Below are 17,011 nucleotides of genomic sequence, written 5' to 3' on the forward strand. Positions count from 1 at the left end.
AATGATGGAAAATATGTTTTTATTTACATAACATGGCTTTCCTTTGATTTAAAGGGATTAGGCAATTAAAAGTTATTTTCCAAGTAGGTTTTTAAGCAGGCAAAACTTATAAAGTTTGTGAAGAATCCACATCTCATCTTTTGATGACAATGTATGCTATTCTTACAAACAGCTCTGTGAAATATTCCTATTTTGTCACATCATGCATCTTAAGACTCCAAATTAAAAACAGAATAAATCTGAAAGACAGGCAAATAATAAAGAAATAAAAGACATTTCTGCTCAGTTTTTTGCTGCGCTTCACACAGTACAGATTAAGACTAAAGTTGAGGTGTATGCACCTTGAAGAACAGCTACATGGACTGCATTTAGCTGTGACGCTCGTGGTGGCCATTGATATCCAGGCTTGTTCACTGGTCCACATGTATGAAGAAAACACTCAGCACATTCTAACACAGTCTTTGTAATAAATATCATCTATCTTCAGGAATCCAGACATCACAAAGATGATTTCGTCTCTGTGAACTCATGTTTGGCAGAAGCAAGGCTCTCTGATTCGAGTGTATAGTAAGCCTAACGGGTCAAGGCAGGGGTCAGAGGTCACCTGCTGATCACAAATGGCAACACTGAGAATAAAATAGCCACCTGTGGAAAACTCAAAGCATTCGCTGATCCACATTCCATAGCGTTCTCCTGTAAAAAAATAGAATGACACAAAACCATTGAATATTACACATTCAAATAGAATGGATAAATGTAATTTTCAGCCACAGAATTACTCCAAATGAGCTAAAAGCCCTGCAAGAGGTATACAATGGAAGAGTGAATGGTCCACTAAAACTTTTCAAGTGTACTTTCTTTCAGTTATGATGTGGATGAGCATTTTACAGGCAGAGTGAATGGGTTACTTTAAAATAAAATATTTGATTATGAAGTACGTGAACAGCAGTTTCAAAATACTGAAAAACTTTTCAGTATAGTTATCTGGTATGGTGTTGATCAATACTACAACATCATGAATGTACCTCTGGATGAAATGGATGACAGGACTTTGGCCGTTTGCGATCCTTTTGAAACTTCAGCCTGTCACACTTCAGAGACTCATTATGTGCTCAGAGGTCAAGGCTGATAATTATACAATACTCATGCTAAACATAACATTCTAAACAAGAAGATGTTTTGTTATTTTATAAAAAAGGATATAAATGATCTCGATGGGCGCCATGGTAACCGGAGGGGTGGAGCTACAGTCACATTTATTCTCAACAACCACCATGAACAAGTTACTGCTGGGAATCTGCTGAATAACAAAGGTCCTAAAAGAGGAAAAGTACAAAAACAAAACCAAAACAAGATAAGAGATTCTTTTTCACAAAACACATAGATGTGTTTGTTATTAACCTGATGACGAATCAGGTCTGACCTATAAAAATAAACCCTCTTTAGGCCTAACCAGAGAAACCACACATAAAGTAAACATACATTTCTGCATGTCAAAGAAAAAAAAAACACTAAAACATGACTATATTTTACCTAAATTCAAAAATGTCCAAATATCTAAACTCTATAGCTCAAGAAGGATAGTTTACACAACAATGCAAATTCTGTCATGATTTACTCACTCTCCAAACCTGTATGAGTTTCTCTCTTCTGTTGAAACACAAGACATTTTGAAGAATGTCTGTAATCAAACAGTTGACGGTAGCCATTGACTTACTACAATGGAAGTCAATGGCTACCGTCAACTGTTTGGTTACCAACATTCATTAACCCTTAAATGCCTAGATGTTTCGCCAATCATTATTACATATTCAGGACTTTAGGAACCCGGACCTACAGTATATATCCAGCACCGATGGATCTCTAACTAAAAAAAATTCTCCTGATATTTTAATAACAATTACAAAATAATAATTAAATCAAGGATATTCCATTACCTTCTGAAACTTGAAGCAGATTATTTTTCCATCAGTGTCATCAGCACTTACTCAGTACATTCAGCATCTAGCTCGTTTTTCTCAACCATATTCTGAAAACTATCATTTTCATTGACTTAATCTATATTTTAATATTGATCAAATGACAGTGACACTTATATTTCATTGCATATAGTAATTGCTCTGCAGTAAAGCCATTCAAGCCAATTACATTTTTGCTGATTTTATTCTTTTGTTTTATGCCTGCGGTAATTATGAGTGAAACATCACGCCATCATTGTCCATCAAACAGTGCCACCTTAAATTACGTCCCAGGTTTCTAAAGACCCGAAGTATGCATTTAAAGTTTAAAATATCAAATTTTGTGCTCAACAGAAGAAAGAAACTCAGACAGGTATGGAGCTACTTTAAAAGAAGTGGAAAAAAATGTGGGTGAACTTTCCCTTTAAAACAGAATTTAAACATCTTATTACTAAATATCTATAAAATACATGTTCTGTTATATTCTATATAAATAAGCATGATACCAGAATACTGTGGAACAATTATTATTGTCTACGTGACATTTACTGTAGCTACATAGATATGAGAGACTGTGAAGCCCAGCTCTGTTTAATTTTGTCAGATCATGCTATGTTTATTCTTTCAGTATGTGTGCCACTGCTATTGATAGCAAAATAGCCACATACAGGCTTAACCACTTTCTACAGAAGAGTTTCAGTTATTTGTGACATGGGCTCTTATACTTATATAGCTAGATGCTTTTTTAATTAGAAGTGTGAGGGTGTTCTAGCTGGATGCTTTTTTAATTAAAAGTGTGAGGGTGTCTGTCAGAGACTATGTCTATATCTAAGGCCTTTCAGTTGTATATTAAATATTGTTTTACTTTCTATCTTCTACTTTAAATATATGTGTCAAGAAGAGGAATATTAAGAATTGGCATTACAGTTTATAGCTACTAGAAACAACAAAAATAGAAGCTAATGGTTCAAATGTTTTCATGCTACAATTGAAGTTAATAGAAATGTATTATATAAATTATTTAATATCATATAATGTATGTTACACGCGAATGAAGTTTATTTCGTTTAAGTAATGCTTGTACTAATTACGGCTGCCCCCTAGTGGACAAGAGTTTTTGTTTCGTCTCTATTGTTTATTAGGTGCTGATTTCTTACACCTGTTCCTAATGAGCAGAGTGGTATAAATGCTATGGTGACGCTGGAAGCAAGTACGGGACTTTTGCTGGAAAACAAAAGTGAAAACTAGACCAGGGGCTGAATCTGTGGTTTTTGGTGTAACCTTTCCTCTCTCTCTGGTTCAAAGTAAACCTTTAATAAATATACCCCTTTTTAAATGAGCCTTTGCCTGCCTCTGCCGTCTCTATGTTATGTTTATGCATGTAACAATGTAAAATACATCACCAAGTGTGGTTTTATAGTTTTCACAAAGGAAATGCTAGTACAGCGACCTCTTAATCTGCATCACTTTAAGAACAGCACAATGCTTCATTAGAACATGCATCGGTGTTGCATCAGAATCATTTTAAAGTACTTTGTTTCAAAACACAAATTTCCACCAATTCCTACTTCTTTCTGCTGTGCATTATAAATAAGCATGCACACACACAGAAACCGATGTTCTCACCGTGCACAGCCACCACAGTCAATGTTCCCTGTGGTCTCTTTGATGGTGCGCTCAGAGACGAAAGCTGGGTATTCAGTGTCACACGGCACCATCATTGTCCTCTGAGCTCTCTGGGCTGCACACATGAACACTAAATTCAAAAATGGCACTGTACATCTAATATAAATTATTTAGATATATTTCAATATACATCTTTTTTGTTTGCATTATGGTCATGATACCCAATATTACAGTATATACAAACTATTTATTTATTGCTATGTGTTATTCACATGTCTTCGCCTTAAAGAATTAAAAAGCCTATAAATCTCAATTAATCTGTATTAAATGAAAATCTAATAACTATTATATAGCATGTGGAAGAAATGAAAAATAACATGGGCATGCTCACAGATGCATGTAACCCCATTAACATGTTTCTAAAAGAGTCCCTGTCATACTGTACGTGGACTGATACCTTTGACTGTCGAGTCAAAGTTCCACCAGCTGTACAGGTTGAACTCCAGCAGAAATCTGTGGAAAAGACACATTTCCACTCAAATACAGAGTGAAAATCCCAAGCTGACAATAATTATAAGGAAAAAGGCTTTTTATCTCACATGACGACTTCAGTCAAGAGCCATTTCACAGTGGTGAAGGGCTGAAAGGAAGAGAGCAGCGTGTCAGTGGAGACAGGAAACAGAAGTCTAACACTACATCACAGATGATAGCTAGTGTACTCACATCCAGCAGAGTGCGTGCGCTGTCACTGCTGCCTGCGAACTCTTTACACAGAGCCTGATAGTCATACAAATTAATCCTAGCAGAAACAAAAGTAGAAGCAGATTCACTACTAAAGGCAACCTTGGGTTAATATCTTATTAAACCCCAGGATAAAGCCACTTTAACACTGGCTTAAGGAACATTTCATACATTTTTTTATGAATTTAGTACTTTTGACCTTGCTTTATGTGCCATATTTCAGTGCAGGTGGTGATAGATTGAAAGGTAACTAGGCTACAATATTTAAAATTAACTAGTTAACTAAATAATTCTAAAGCATTTATTAACCTTTGTTATTGTTAAATGTCAATATTTGCTACTACATTATAAGAATAAAAAGTCTGTTAATGGGTATGGGTTAACATGAACTAAAAATTAACAGCTGCATTCATTAATAAAGATGAATAAATATATGTAACAAATGTATTTAACCTTGTTAATGTTAATGAATCAACCAACAATGGTAACTAATCTAAATGTTTTATAAAATTTTAGTATCGAACAGACAACCAATCACAAGCTAAACAATGCAGGTTTCAGTAAATACGTATTTGTGAAGTAAAAAAAATATATATATAGCTATTTATTTTTCTAAATATAGCACAATTTAGAGAGTGTTATGCTTAAAACAGTACTGTAAATCAGGATAATAATTCAGGATACTTTTTCTGTAAACAACCAGACAAAAGACACAAAATATAAAAAAATATAAAGACAAAAAATATAAAAAGTAAAAAACAAAAAAAGAAAAAAAAAATCAGTATTGAAGTAACTTTTTATTTTCAGTATTCCAAAAAAGATAATAAATATTACTCTTTTTTTTTGTTGTTGTTGCTGTACATGCTGTACTTCCCCAATATTTGTTTTTATTGACCTCATTCTATACAAAATAGGGCATTTACTTTTTACAGGTTTACAGCTGTACAATGTAAAATCTTGGAACCTGACAAAATAGGTTAATTAATTTAACATTTATCTGTCTGTCTGTGTGTGTGTGTGTGTGTGTGTGTGTGTGAGAGAGAAAGAGAGAGAGAGAGAGAGAGAGAGAGAGAGAGACTGTGTGCCTTCTCTCACTTTTTAAATGAGCCCATCAGAAGCAGTTTGTTCATCACGGCTCCCTCCACTTCTCCAAAGAAGAGGTTTGTCTGTGGGAAGCACATTATGGAAGGTTATAGTTAAAGTTACAGAAAGTTACTGACATACTGACAACAAAGGATGATTTTTAATCTGCCTAGTATTTTCATACAGCTCTTGTGCTACAATTCTCTGTATGTCATACCTGTGAAGTGTCTTCAGAGACCAAGATGAAGCCATTGTTGTCTATTAGATAACATTTAATGTCCTAATGTGAGTCAGAAACAGAGAATATTAATTTAAATGAATTATTCAGCAAGCTTTGGTCTGTTGTCATCTTCTTAAATCATTACAAACGTCAAGTAAGACGCATTTTAAAGCTTTTTATGCAAAAGCTGTTAATAAAAGAAGCAGAATTTAAAATGAGAAACGCTACGAGGCACTGTCATATGTCATATATCATAAAAGAAGTGCAGACTGATCTAGTAAGCCTGTCATGTTCCAGAAATGTCCATTGTATAATAAGCATGTGGTGAATACAGGCCATTTTATGAGCTCCATCACTGAAAATATGGCCAAAGGGAGAGAAACAGAGTCACATTTACCTCATTATCACAGCTGATGGTACATTTCCCATCCAGAGCATTGCACTGTGTGGACACACGCAGTGATGAAGACATGAAGCAAATGTACATGAATGTCATTTATATAAAGATTCATGCTAATAAAGAGTTATTATCTTAGAGCAATATCTATCATTATGGTCTCTTGCTCATGAACACATCAAACAGAGCTCTTATGCAGAAAATCATAATACTCAATTCAACACATCAGTTCTACAAGGTCTGGCTTGATAAATATATATATATATATATAATTATATTCCCATGAGCATATATGTGTGCTTACCTGGCGACTGGCCGTCCAAAATTTTCTCTGAAAGAATTCCAACTTCATTTGAATCCCCACAGCTTTAAGTGTCATAAAAACACATTTCATAAAATGAGGTTTAGCTGTGGTCTGTGTTATAGGCCAATGATACATTTGAAAAATGATATTTTGTAATGTATTACATTTTCGTTGAAATAGGAAGACAGTACCTGCCACTATTGGAGACTTCCTGTCATCGAGTAGTTGGATAGCAGTGCTCGCCAAAACCACACTCTTATTTTCACCCCCTTAAAAGAAATAGCACAAATGGCCATTAATGCCTTCTTATACAGCATTTATAGCAAAATCATCAATGAACATGAGAACAGGTCCATATATTAAATCATCCACTAAAACTGCTGGTTTATCATGCAAAAATGGCTTGCAGGTCTGTTCTGAGGGGGAAAAACAATGCTAAATACAAATGATGAAATGTAGCTAAGCATATAATCATGAAATCAAGATAAACAGGCTTAAGACCATTTAGAAAGGGATGCAAAAATTATATTTACCGTTTATCTATTATTATTAACATAAAAGTGTAAATTTATCTGTCAAGTGGTACAAAGTGGTTAAATTAGACAGACAAAAAAAATGAAGTCTTTAATATTCTAAAAACTTGAATTAAACTACAGAAGATAAAAGAAAATATGACCAAGGCTGAATAAAATACTGTTCTCTTGTGGGGAAAAATAAAATAAAATATTACTTTTTGATTTGGACATACAATAAAATGGTATGCCATTGCTCCAAATGACATGTCATAAACACCAGAGGGCAGCATTTATTTACATAAATATTTATAAGCATAAATCCATTAAAGAGTGACTCGTTCGTTTGCATATTCAGATCAAAAGTGGCATGGATGGAAACAAACACTCAGTTACATGATGAAATAGAGCACATTTCTAGTGGTACAGGCAGATGAGGGAGAGTGTTTGATCAGAGAAGAGTTCAGCGCTGTCTGGGTGATAAGGAGCCCAAGAGCTGATGAGTGGGATGTAATGATCCTGATCTGTCACACACACACACACACACACACACATTGCATGAACGTAAAAGTAGGGCACATTAATTACAGGCGAAGGAAAGAGAGATAAGCAGACAGTCTGCGTGAGGAAAGCAGTACAGTGCAGCTAGAGTAACAAACCACAAAATAAGAGTTACATGAAATATGAGTTATATGATGATCTAAGCCAAACAAATCACGAGTGATGGTCTAAAGATGTGTGGTGGAGCAATAGCTAAGTAGTAATACAGAATTATGTCAATAACTATAATTAATTTGAACAATCTCTAAACCCAAGCAAAAACTTTCAGTGCTTAACTTGTCCTAGACTGTTTTGCTAAAGGCATGAATGATACTTCACTTCGTAAAAAGTGTTCTCGTCCTGTCATGTTGAGGAAAGTTGTGCTGTTTCTTTTTTTATGCAACTAAATTCACAATTTTGGATATGTTTGTATCATGCAAAAAAAATAAATAAATAAAAATAATAATAATAATAATTAGTCGCACACTTCCCTTTTTATCTCCGCACTTAAAAACATTACTTTTTGCTATCAACATAATTATGGACTGAAATGCAATCAGAATTAACTGAGTTTACAGTTTTAGCTGCATTGTCCTTGAATGCTTGATGTATGTTGCATGACATGGATGTGTGTTCATGTGCTTGAGCATCATACCTGAACTGAAGGGAATGGAGTACACAAAGGTGCCGGGCACCTGCTCTGCGGCTCTTTTATACCACAAAGGAAAGTGATCTGCATTAAAGACGCCCTCCCTGTCTTCCGCGGTGAGAAAATCTCTACAAACACATGCAAATACGGAGGATATTTTACTTCATCAATAATCATTTACACTCAGAGGCCTTTTATTGGTCAGCGTAACGAGATCAGAATCATTGGCCAGTCATTTGCATTAAGACTCACTGATTGGTCAGCTGCTCAGGAACCACAAAAAGGTTGGTCCTGGAAAGGCCAGTTCGAGTGCCGAGAAAAGCAATCTCAACCCCTTTATCAGAGTTCCTGTTGATGAAAATAAACAAAAACAGTTTTAGGCAAGACCGTGTATGAGGCAAGATGGAGTATGAAAGTTCTCATAGTTTTCCTATCCACCCAACCAACCTAACCAACAGACAGGAGGTGGAAAATAGTCATGTAAGAAATTTACTAAACTTAAAGATTTCTTAAAACTAATTTAGTAAATATGACCAAGTAAAAGTCTAGACTCACTCAGACTTATTGAGGGCCAGTCCAGTCCAATACGCTTCTAAGGGAGCCGTTACAACCGCGTCAAACAAAACCTGCTGAATCAGCTCTCTATCACCTACAACACACACAAGAGGACATTTACACACTCCATAATACTCATCGCACAGCAACTTTAATGGGGTAAATTTGTAAGCAAGGTGTAAGATCTAGATGAAGGACAATGTGGCAAAACTGCATTGCAGGAGCAACTGCTACTGTATACTGTAGTATGAAATTGAGCTCATTTAACTAAAAACTGAAAAATTACTGATGTAGCGATTATAATGAGAACATTAAAAAGTTAATCTGAAATGCTGGTCACATTTGAGATGTGGTTTGCGGCTGGTCATGTAGAGTCTGATGGCCTGAACTTGAGTCAGGTGATGATGATCATGGTGCTCATCTGTGTTACAGTATGTCCTGAAACACAAAGACAAGATGTATTACTTGTGTGATTAATTACAGTAGTAGATAATAATACGTTGAGCGTCAATAAAGGTCTTTACCATTCATCGGCAAGGGCAACATCCGGCTGCTCCAGATCATGTAGACCTAAACGAAATGTGTGGAAGAGATCTTAGAGAGAATTACAGATGAACTGGAAGTATTGGGAAGTCCTACATACTTGTGGAGAAATCATCTAGTATCAGTGCTATTTAAAAACACTGACAGTTTTATGAAATTTGTGTTTTCATGCTAGAAGAGAGGAATATCTCAGATCTGTGCACCTATGAAAGACTGGTCTTAAACATAATTTATAGTTCACTGGACACTGAAATAAGTTTAACCCTATAAACCCTCTGTATGATTAAATGATCAACTTTGCTCGAAAACCTGTTGTACACAGTCTACTACATACTTTCTGTTTATGCTGTTAATACTAATTTTTTAGCAAGTAAAAAGGCTTTTTTGCACAACTGTAAATATGTTCATCCTCAGGTTGTGGTTAAGGTGTCTTTTTTGCTATTAAATCTTTATCTCATAGAGCTATCTAAATCTCTATGTATATATTTTTTATAAAGTAAATATAAGAATACATTTTATATTGTTAGTAATATTTCAAGATGATCACTTCATCACTTAAGTTGTGCACTGACACAACTTAAGTTTACTTGATAATCTTTACATTATTTTCATATCCTTGGTAATATAAATACAAGCAACTGCACCAAATTGATTTTTTTTCTTTGCTCAGTTTTGGCCTTATTAAGGTTAATATAGTATATAGATTTCCCCCCTTTCTTTGTCTATGATATATAATACTCAACAAAAGTAAATTGTTGAGCCTTGCATTTTAATATGCAAGGGTTTAGAGGATTGATCTGGTTATGAATATATTAAGGGAAAAAGTGCATGAGAAATTCATGATTCACCAATATAAATACACCAATCTGAAATACTTGAAATGTTCATACCAAAACCAAACTATGTAAAGGGCCAATAATAAAAAAATAAATAAAAAATAAGCATATAACAATGATGAAACATGAAAAATAACCAAGATACCAGACCTTTAATAGGACTGCTTACTTATGAAATAATCACAGATATTCACAGAAAAAAAAACTATTTACAGCTACTAGACGATAATATGTGCAAATGTTTTAACTGTAAGTACTGCCTCACTTTGGCATTGTTTTTCATAAGTCTTGCTAATAAACAAAATCCTCACCGGCTTCTAGTGAAACACTTCCCTTGAAGAAGTATTTCCCATGTCCTCGAGAGAGCGCCACACCTACACTACATCACATACAGGAAAACACATATTTAAAAAGTCATATTCTCATCATCACAATGTCACAAACTTTCAATCGTTTGTTCAAATGAAAAAGCATTTACATATATGAGTCATTACTGACCTAAATGGAGTTCCTTTGATATCAGTGTAGTAATAATCATTGTGCATCGTCAAGACACGTTTCTGGTGGGGAACAAATTCAAAGATAAAACATTATAACTTTAAACAGTCATGTGAGGTTTTTTTTTATATTTTGCTATTGAGCCAATGCTTTTTTTATTATATGACTCTAATATCCTATATCATTGTAATTCTTGCATGCAAAGATGAAAATGTTACCCCTTTGTCCACTGTTCTTTTTACTTCCATGGAGAAAGTGCCAGTTCGTCTGTTCACCATCGCTGTTCGTAACTACAAATAAACACATTAATGAAGCAGCACTTATTCACTTTAATACTATTTGTCAACACTTCTAAGATGCAAACACTTTATGCAAGTACAGTATGTGAACCTAATGCACAACAGGACTGAGAACCTGCGATGCTTTGTCTAATTGCATAAAGTATGTTTCTGGTCTAAGTGTACTGTATTGAGTGCACTCAATAACAACTGGTGCATACAACATCCTCTGTGTCCTCCCATTCCACCTCTGACAGGTCCACGCTGCTGTAACTGGGTTTCTTCCTCTTCTGGCCCTCCTGGTACTGTAGGAAGAGACACAAAGAGGACAGGAAGTGCCTTAGAGGACGGCAGAGCAGATACAGTTAGGAACTGGGATCATATGGGTAACACGATGGAGACAGAAATATACAGTACGTTGTATAGAGGCCATTAATCTAGCGTTTCGCACTCCTGCTCCTCGGGTTTCCAACTAGCATTGCGCATTTATGTGTCTGATCAGATGATGAAGGTGCTGTAAACAATTTGCTCAGTTTTACCATTTTGCTAACGTCAACCACACAAAACTGGTTTTCTGATTGGCTTAAAGGCTTGGGCCGCTTGCCTGACTCTTATTTACCGATTACAGATTCTAGTGCTGTCACTGAGACAGGTTTGATTTCTGAGGACAGCTATTTCAGTGATTTGTCAGTAGTTGAGACATTATAGGTGTGGTATTCCAAAATGTTGCTTACAGCACCTTTACATCCAGTATGTGCAGTGCTTAGGGACTCCAGGAGCAGGATCGACAAACTTTGGGAATGAGATTTGTTTGCACGCTCAGAGCAGCCAATATTCGGCTTATGGGGATCTGTGTCAAAATAATCAGTCTAATCGTTTTTGCTCAGATTGGCTTTGGAAATTCAGTCAGTCAGTGGCTCTGTTCCAATCCCTAATGTGTTGTCTTGCCGTCTGCTGTATACATAGGCAGCATTCTCAACAAAATAGTACCTCTGAATTCAAACACTTTATGTAAAATGAAATGATGCAAATATTACAGTAATGGTGTTTCGTCATGGGGAGCACACGAGAAGTCACACATTTTTTTTTTTTTACTTTATATATTTTAAGGCAAGCAGGTACAGAATTCCACAATTTAGCATGTTTTTAAGATAATGATTCAAAACTATAACAAACACACACACAAAAATAAAATACTAATCGACAGTGTTATTTCACATTGACAGCTTTTTATATATCCTTAATGTGAAGTTACAGTTATTTTGTTATGTGCTGTCATTTTTGTTTTTGTATATTTTAATGTCTATTTAACTTAATTCAGTTTTAGTAATTTTAGCACTTCAACTAATTTTATTTGAGTTAGTTGCCATGGCAACATTTCTAAATTTTATTTTTTATTGCAATTAATACACATATTTTGGATATAGGATAAAGGATATATATATAAACTACTAAATACATTGTTGCAATGTATTCTGGGATACCCGTGAAGGATACATATAACATATAATGACCACATATAATGACAAATACTGTTAAAATCCAGCATTACATTGCTTTCTACTGTTTGGAACAGCTTTCACATTGAGAGTTATGATTACTAAAATATTTGTCTAGATATTCAGCTCATTAAGGTTTGCAACAGAGCCTAAAATTAGTTATAAAGTTTAATAAGAATGTTACTTTGTGTCATACTTGAATTCAGTCCAGTTCATAACCAATGCAACTTACACTTATACTACACATTTTAGCATTTAGCACATTCAATGACATTGTCCCTGCTGAGTCAGTGTGGTCTGTAAATACACACTCAGAAGCCTTGACTGATGCACACCACCGCTATGCAAACACAAACTAATACACAGCAGCACTGGAGCCACATTACAACGAGAACACCAACACGTTCACGACACAAAGAGACGCACGCACGCACACGTAGTCACAAGTGGTGACTGAGCGGAGTGAGGGGTGTCCCTGTGAAGGGTGAGTTACCTCAGTGCTCTGATCAGCCCTGGCAGGCACATGAATGGGCTTTTATTCCTGCATGCAATATATCAGAGGAAAAGGGTTGGGATTACAAAAACTACATCTCCCATGATGCACTTCAGCGTCCCACCAGCGCTCTCACAAGCACTCTGCATGTGTGGGTAGATTTTACCTGAGCCAGCCTGTTTGGGCTGTGGATGTAGTTGATTGTCTATTGTATCATATTCCAGCTCTGTTTGAAATCATAATCCTAATACCAGGCTGGATATGGGCCCAAAACAAGATATCAGTGCTTACCATGGGCCTCAGGTCGGGATGCGTCAGGATATATCCGTTATTGGTAATGGCAAACGCATATCCATGTATTCCAAGCTGGAGAAAAGAAGATGAGATTTAAAAAATTATAACAGTAATGTACCCCAGCCCGCTTTAATATATAAATGGTGGTAATGTCATACCTTGTGTTTTGGGATGGTTTTCATTAACTCTTGAATAGGGATGTCAGTGCCTACGACTCCTAGCAGGATTCCTTGGTTTTTCTGCGGAGGGACACATACTGTAAAATCACTTTATTTTCACACATATGCATTTGTCTCATATTCATACATAAAGTGTGCACATTCATATTGGATAAACACTGATACAAACACCAACAGACTGACAGGTTTGACGTTTGACAGATGGCGAGATAAATAAGTTATTTGAGGTTTTTGTATGGTGGATATTGATGGTATTAATGATTAAGGATAAGTGAAACACTGTTGATAATATATCATACTATAAATGAGAGTGTTCTGATGAGTTGGATTAAGTAATCAAACAATTTTTTTTTTTTTTTTTTTATAAATAAAATTACAATGAAAACGTCATTCCTCAAACAGACACAGACACACTCTAAAATTGGTCAATGCAACCTGTGCATTATATTTCAAGCCTTTAAAAGTCATAAAATAGATTTGTGTGAGAAATAGGCCACTGAAAATCTTGACATTCATTTTAGCTTTTAAAATTGTCATTAATAATTTTGTTATAGTTCCATTTGGAAAGAATAGATGTTTTAGAATATACATTAATATTGAGAGTTATAGTTAATTCATATTAATTATCGATAATATTAACACTAACATTTAAATTAATATTAATATTCTTACATTTTTGAATGATATATATGATATAATAATGATAGTAATAATATTGACATTGTTATTATAGTTTTATATGGAAACTCTGTATTATTAAAATGTAAAATGTATTAATATAGTTGTTATTTATAATTCTGTATGTAAACTTGTTATATAAAATTAATGTACATTATTAATAATAATGTATATTCTAAAATGTGTATTCTATTTTACATTATTAAAAAAGTATATAAATATGTGTGTGTGTGTATATTATAAATATATATATATATATATTAAATATACATTATTGATATTAATAATATTAATATTGTTATGACAATTTAATATGGAAACCTTTTAAAAATATTTGGAGTTTTTGGAATATGCTTTAATATTAACACTGAATGTATCCATGCTAAAATATGTATTTAATTTGTTGCTAAACTTTACACATTTTATGTGTTTTGTTTAGTTCTGACACACACACACACACACACACACTCCTCACCGTTTCATTCTTGGTGCTAAACACAGGCATGGCCACTGTGGTCATCGGGTTCGGACTTTTATTCTCTCCAAGCTGCTGACAGATCAACAGAAGACTTTCAGACTTTTTCAAAATTTACATGAACATCTGAGAAAAAAAAGTCATGTATAAGTCAAAAAATAAATACATGAAATATTCAAACCAACGTTTGATTAATGGCCGTGCGAGGTGTAGACAAGTGAAGGGTGATCTGGTGAAGATGCTTCATCTCTGGAGCTGAACTGTAAGCTCAGCTGCGGGCACGATGAACGCTGACATGATTTAACGCATGAGCTCGCTGAAACTAGGTCTGCAATTCCCTCACCTCACCCTTATGTGTGTGTGTCCATTATGCATGTTTTACACGGGCCCTTGAGAAGGTTCCCCTTGTTTGTGTTTGTGAAATAGGAAAACAGAAAGAAAACAAAAAGAAATATCCCAATCCCAGTAAAAAATTACCAATGACATTCCAAACCTGTAAGACTTTCTTTTTCTTTTCTTTTCTTTTTTTTTTTTTTAGGGGAACAATAAAATACAATGAAAATAATAAAAGTGAACTGGGACAAAACGGCTTGTGTGCTGTATTAAATGTCTGACTGAAAATCGAATACTATTTTTGCAGAAAATCTCCTCTGTTTTAGATCTCACATCCCCATTTCTGTTCATGTACATTCAAATATATATATTAAGTAAACAATTTCATTATTTTGAGTGAACTATCCCTTTAAATCTTGTTTAAAGTGTGTATCTTTAAGCATCATTGGCCTTGTTCCACAATCAGATTGGCAGGTTAGTTTCTAAAACAACAGCAAAAATCTCCTCCAGTCCCACTGAAGAGGGCTCTAAAGTCTCTCTTATTCTTGTTTCACATTTTAGAGTTTAAAAAAAAAAGGCTCAATCTCAGTTTGGGTTTTGTCCAACATTTGTTCAGTCTGGTTGGCTTCGTGCAGAACACTAGAGGTGTTTCCTGCAGGAGCCAAATTGAAATCTGTGAATTAACCTTGTGCTTCCTCCTTCCTCTCCTTCCCCCCTCCTCCCTTCTCTCTTTCTCCCAGTGTCTGCCTCTCTCACCCCCTCTGCTCCAATGTCAGTTTTATAACGGCTTTAGGAGATAAAAGCCAATGATCCACAAAATGATGAATGGGGTGTCTCAGTGGCCAAGATACAGCAACACACACTCCGGAGAACAATTCCCAACATCCTACGCCAATGCCCATGTGTGTGTGTGTGTGTGTGTGTTTGTGAGAGAGAGAAAGAGAGAGAGAGAGATGGGGGGGGGGGTCAAAGACATTGGGTAGATGTGAACACTGTCTGGCATTTGTGTGTGTGTATGAGTCGCTCTTATCAGAAATGGAATGGCACTCGACGCACCCAGCAGAGTGAAACCAAACCCTATCTCTGACCACATCTCGCCCTCTCTGGCTTTCATCTTGCACTTTCTCAACCTGTTTACTGCGTTTCCCTGTAGCACTCTGCACCACATCTGCGTTCAAGTACTATAATAAAGCATTTCAGATTCCAGAAACGGAATGCTGAAAACAAATTACGATGAGGAAATGCTGCAAGACACCAGTGACAGAATGGACACAAAACAGGCTCTGTTCCAAAACCCAGTCAGCTGCCTTGCTGACTACAGTCTACATAGGCAGCATTCTAATTTAAGTGAATGATTTAGAACATTCTGTCGTATGGCATACAAATAATGTTAAAGAGAGCAAGTACAAACCTCAAATGAACAAAAATGCACAAGTATTGAGAATAATAGTTTGAACAATTTTAGTTATATTTGTCAGTATTGAATTAATTAAATGCATACAATCTGCAATTTGTACACTCGGAAAAAGGTACAAAAGCTGCCACTGGGGCGGTACCCTTTCAAAACTACTACAATGTAACATTTTGGTACTATATAATACCATTTAAAAGTATGAAAAAAATTACTATTTATACTAAGTGCATTGCTGCATTTATTTGACTAAAACACAGTTAAAACAGTTATATTGTGGAATATTATTACAATTTAAGATGTATTAAAATAGGAAACTGTTACTTTCATTTTATTTTATTTTATTTTATTTTATTTTATTTTATTTTATTTTATTTTATTTATTTATTTTGTGATGCAAAGCTGAATTTTCAGCATCATTAGTCCAGTCTTTAGAGTCATTAAACTTTAAAGTAAAAATAACTTTGGAATTTCATGGTTTCCATAAAAATATTAACAAGCAAAAATATTTTTCAACATTGATAATATGTTTAACATTGATAATAAATGTTTCCTAAGCAGCAAATCGGCATATTAGAATGATTTCTGAAGGATCATGTGACAATGAAAACTGGAGTAATGATGCTGAAAATTCAGTTTTGCCACAGGAATAAATTACATTTGAAAATATATAAAAAATTGACAAAAGCTGTCTTAAGTGGTGAAAATAACGATACCTTTAAGGCACTAAAATGCACCTTTTAGGAGTAAATCAGGTAAAATAAGGTATCTTTCGAAAGAGTACCACCCCAGTGACAGCTTTTGTACCTTATTTCTAAGATATGTTTTTCCCCCTTGAACTTGTCAAAATGCATTCTGGTTTTGGCTTCTTTACTAAGTTATATACATGCAACGCTGCCACAGAAATTT

General features: G+C 34.8%; 1 protein-coding gene across 4 annotated transcripts in view; it reads right to left on the reverse strand.

Annotated features, from left to right (window-relative positions):
- Window positions 1-17,011, reverse strand: part of LOC132119634 (voltage-dependent calcium channel subunit alpha-2/delta-3-like) — a 40,620-nt gene continuing 23,609 nt past the window's right edge. For 2 of the 4 annotated variants that reach the window (XM_059529774.1, XM_059529772.1), the window contains 24 exons: window positions 14,359-14,430; window positions 13,185-13,265; window positions 13,024-13,098; window positions 10,962-11,045; window positions 10,681-10,752; window positions 10,463-10,524; window positions 10,276-10,343; window positions 9,110-9,155; window positions 8,926-9,023; window positions 8,586-8,679; window positions 8,283-8,378; window positions 8,037-8,158; window positions 6,521-6,598; window positions 6,330-6,391; window positions 6,026-6,070; window positions 5,626-5,688; window positions 5,421-5,491; window positions 4,308-4,383; window positions 4,184-4,224; window positions 4,042-4,097; window positions 3,585-3,699; window positions 1,201-1,316; window positions 1,026-1,105; window positions 1-693 (listed from right to left, as the gene is read on the reverse strand). In XM_059529774.1, the coding sequence (XP_059385757.1) occupies window positions 601-693; window positions 1,026-1,105; window positions 1,201-1,316; window positions 3,585-3,699; window positions 4,042-4,097; window positions 4,184-4,224; window positions 4,308-4,383; window positions 5,421-5,491; window positions 5,626-5,688; window positions 6,026-6,070; window positions 6,330-6,391; window positions 6,521-6,598; window positions 8,037-8,158; window positions 8,283-8,378; window positions 8,586-8,679; window positions 8,926-9,023; window positions 9,110-9,155; window positions 10,276-10,343; window positions 10,463-10,524; window positions 10,681-10,752; window positions 10,962-11,045; window positions 13,024-13,098; window positions 13,185-13,265; window positions 14,359-14,430 (1,866 nt within the window). In that variant the 3' untranslated portion in view covers window positions 1-600. Of the gene's footprint in view, window positions 694-1,025; window positions 1,106-1,200; window positions 1,317-3,584; window positions 3,700-4,041; window positions 4,098-4,183; window positions 4,225-4,307; window positions 4,384-5,420; window positions 5,492-5,625; window positions 5,689-6,025; window positions 6,071-6,329; window positions 6,392-6,520; window positions 6,599-8,036; window positions 8,159-8,282; window positions 8,379-8,585; window positions 8,680-8,925; window positions 9,024-9,109; window positions 9,156-10,275; window positions 10,344-10,462; window positions 10,525-10,680; window positions 10,753-10,961; window positions 11,046-13,023; window positions 13,099-13,184; window positions 13,266-14,358; window positions 14,434-17,011 lie in introns of all 4 variants that reach the window. The other 2 variants (XM_059529771.1, XM_059529773.1) reach the window with 1 other exon arrangement.

This window comes from Carassius carassius, chromosome 38 (genome assembly GCF_963082965.1).
Source record: "Carassius carassius chromosome 38, fCarCar2.1, whole genome shotgun sequence".
In the NCBI taxonomy this organism is placed as follows: Eukaryota; Metazoa; Chordata; class Actinopteri; order Cypriniformes; family Cyprinidae; genus Carassius; species Carassius carassius.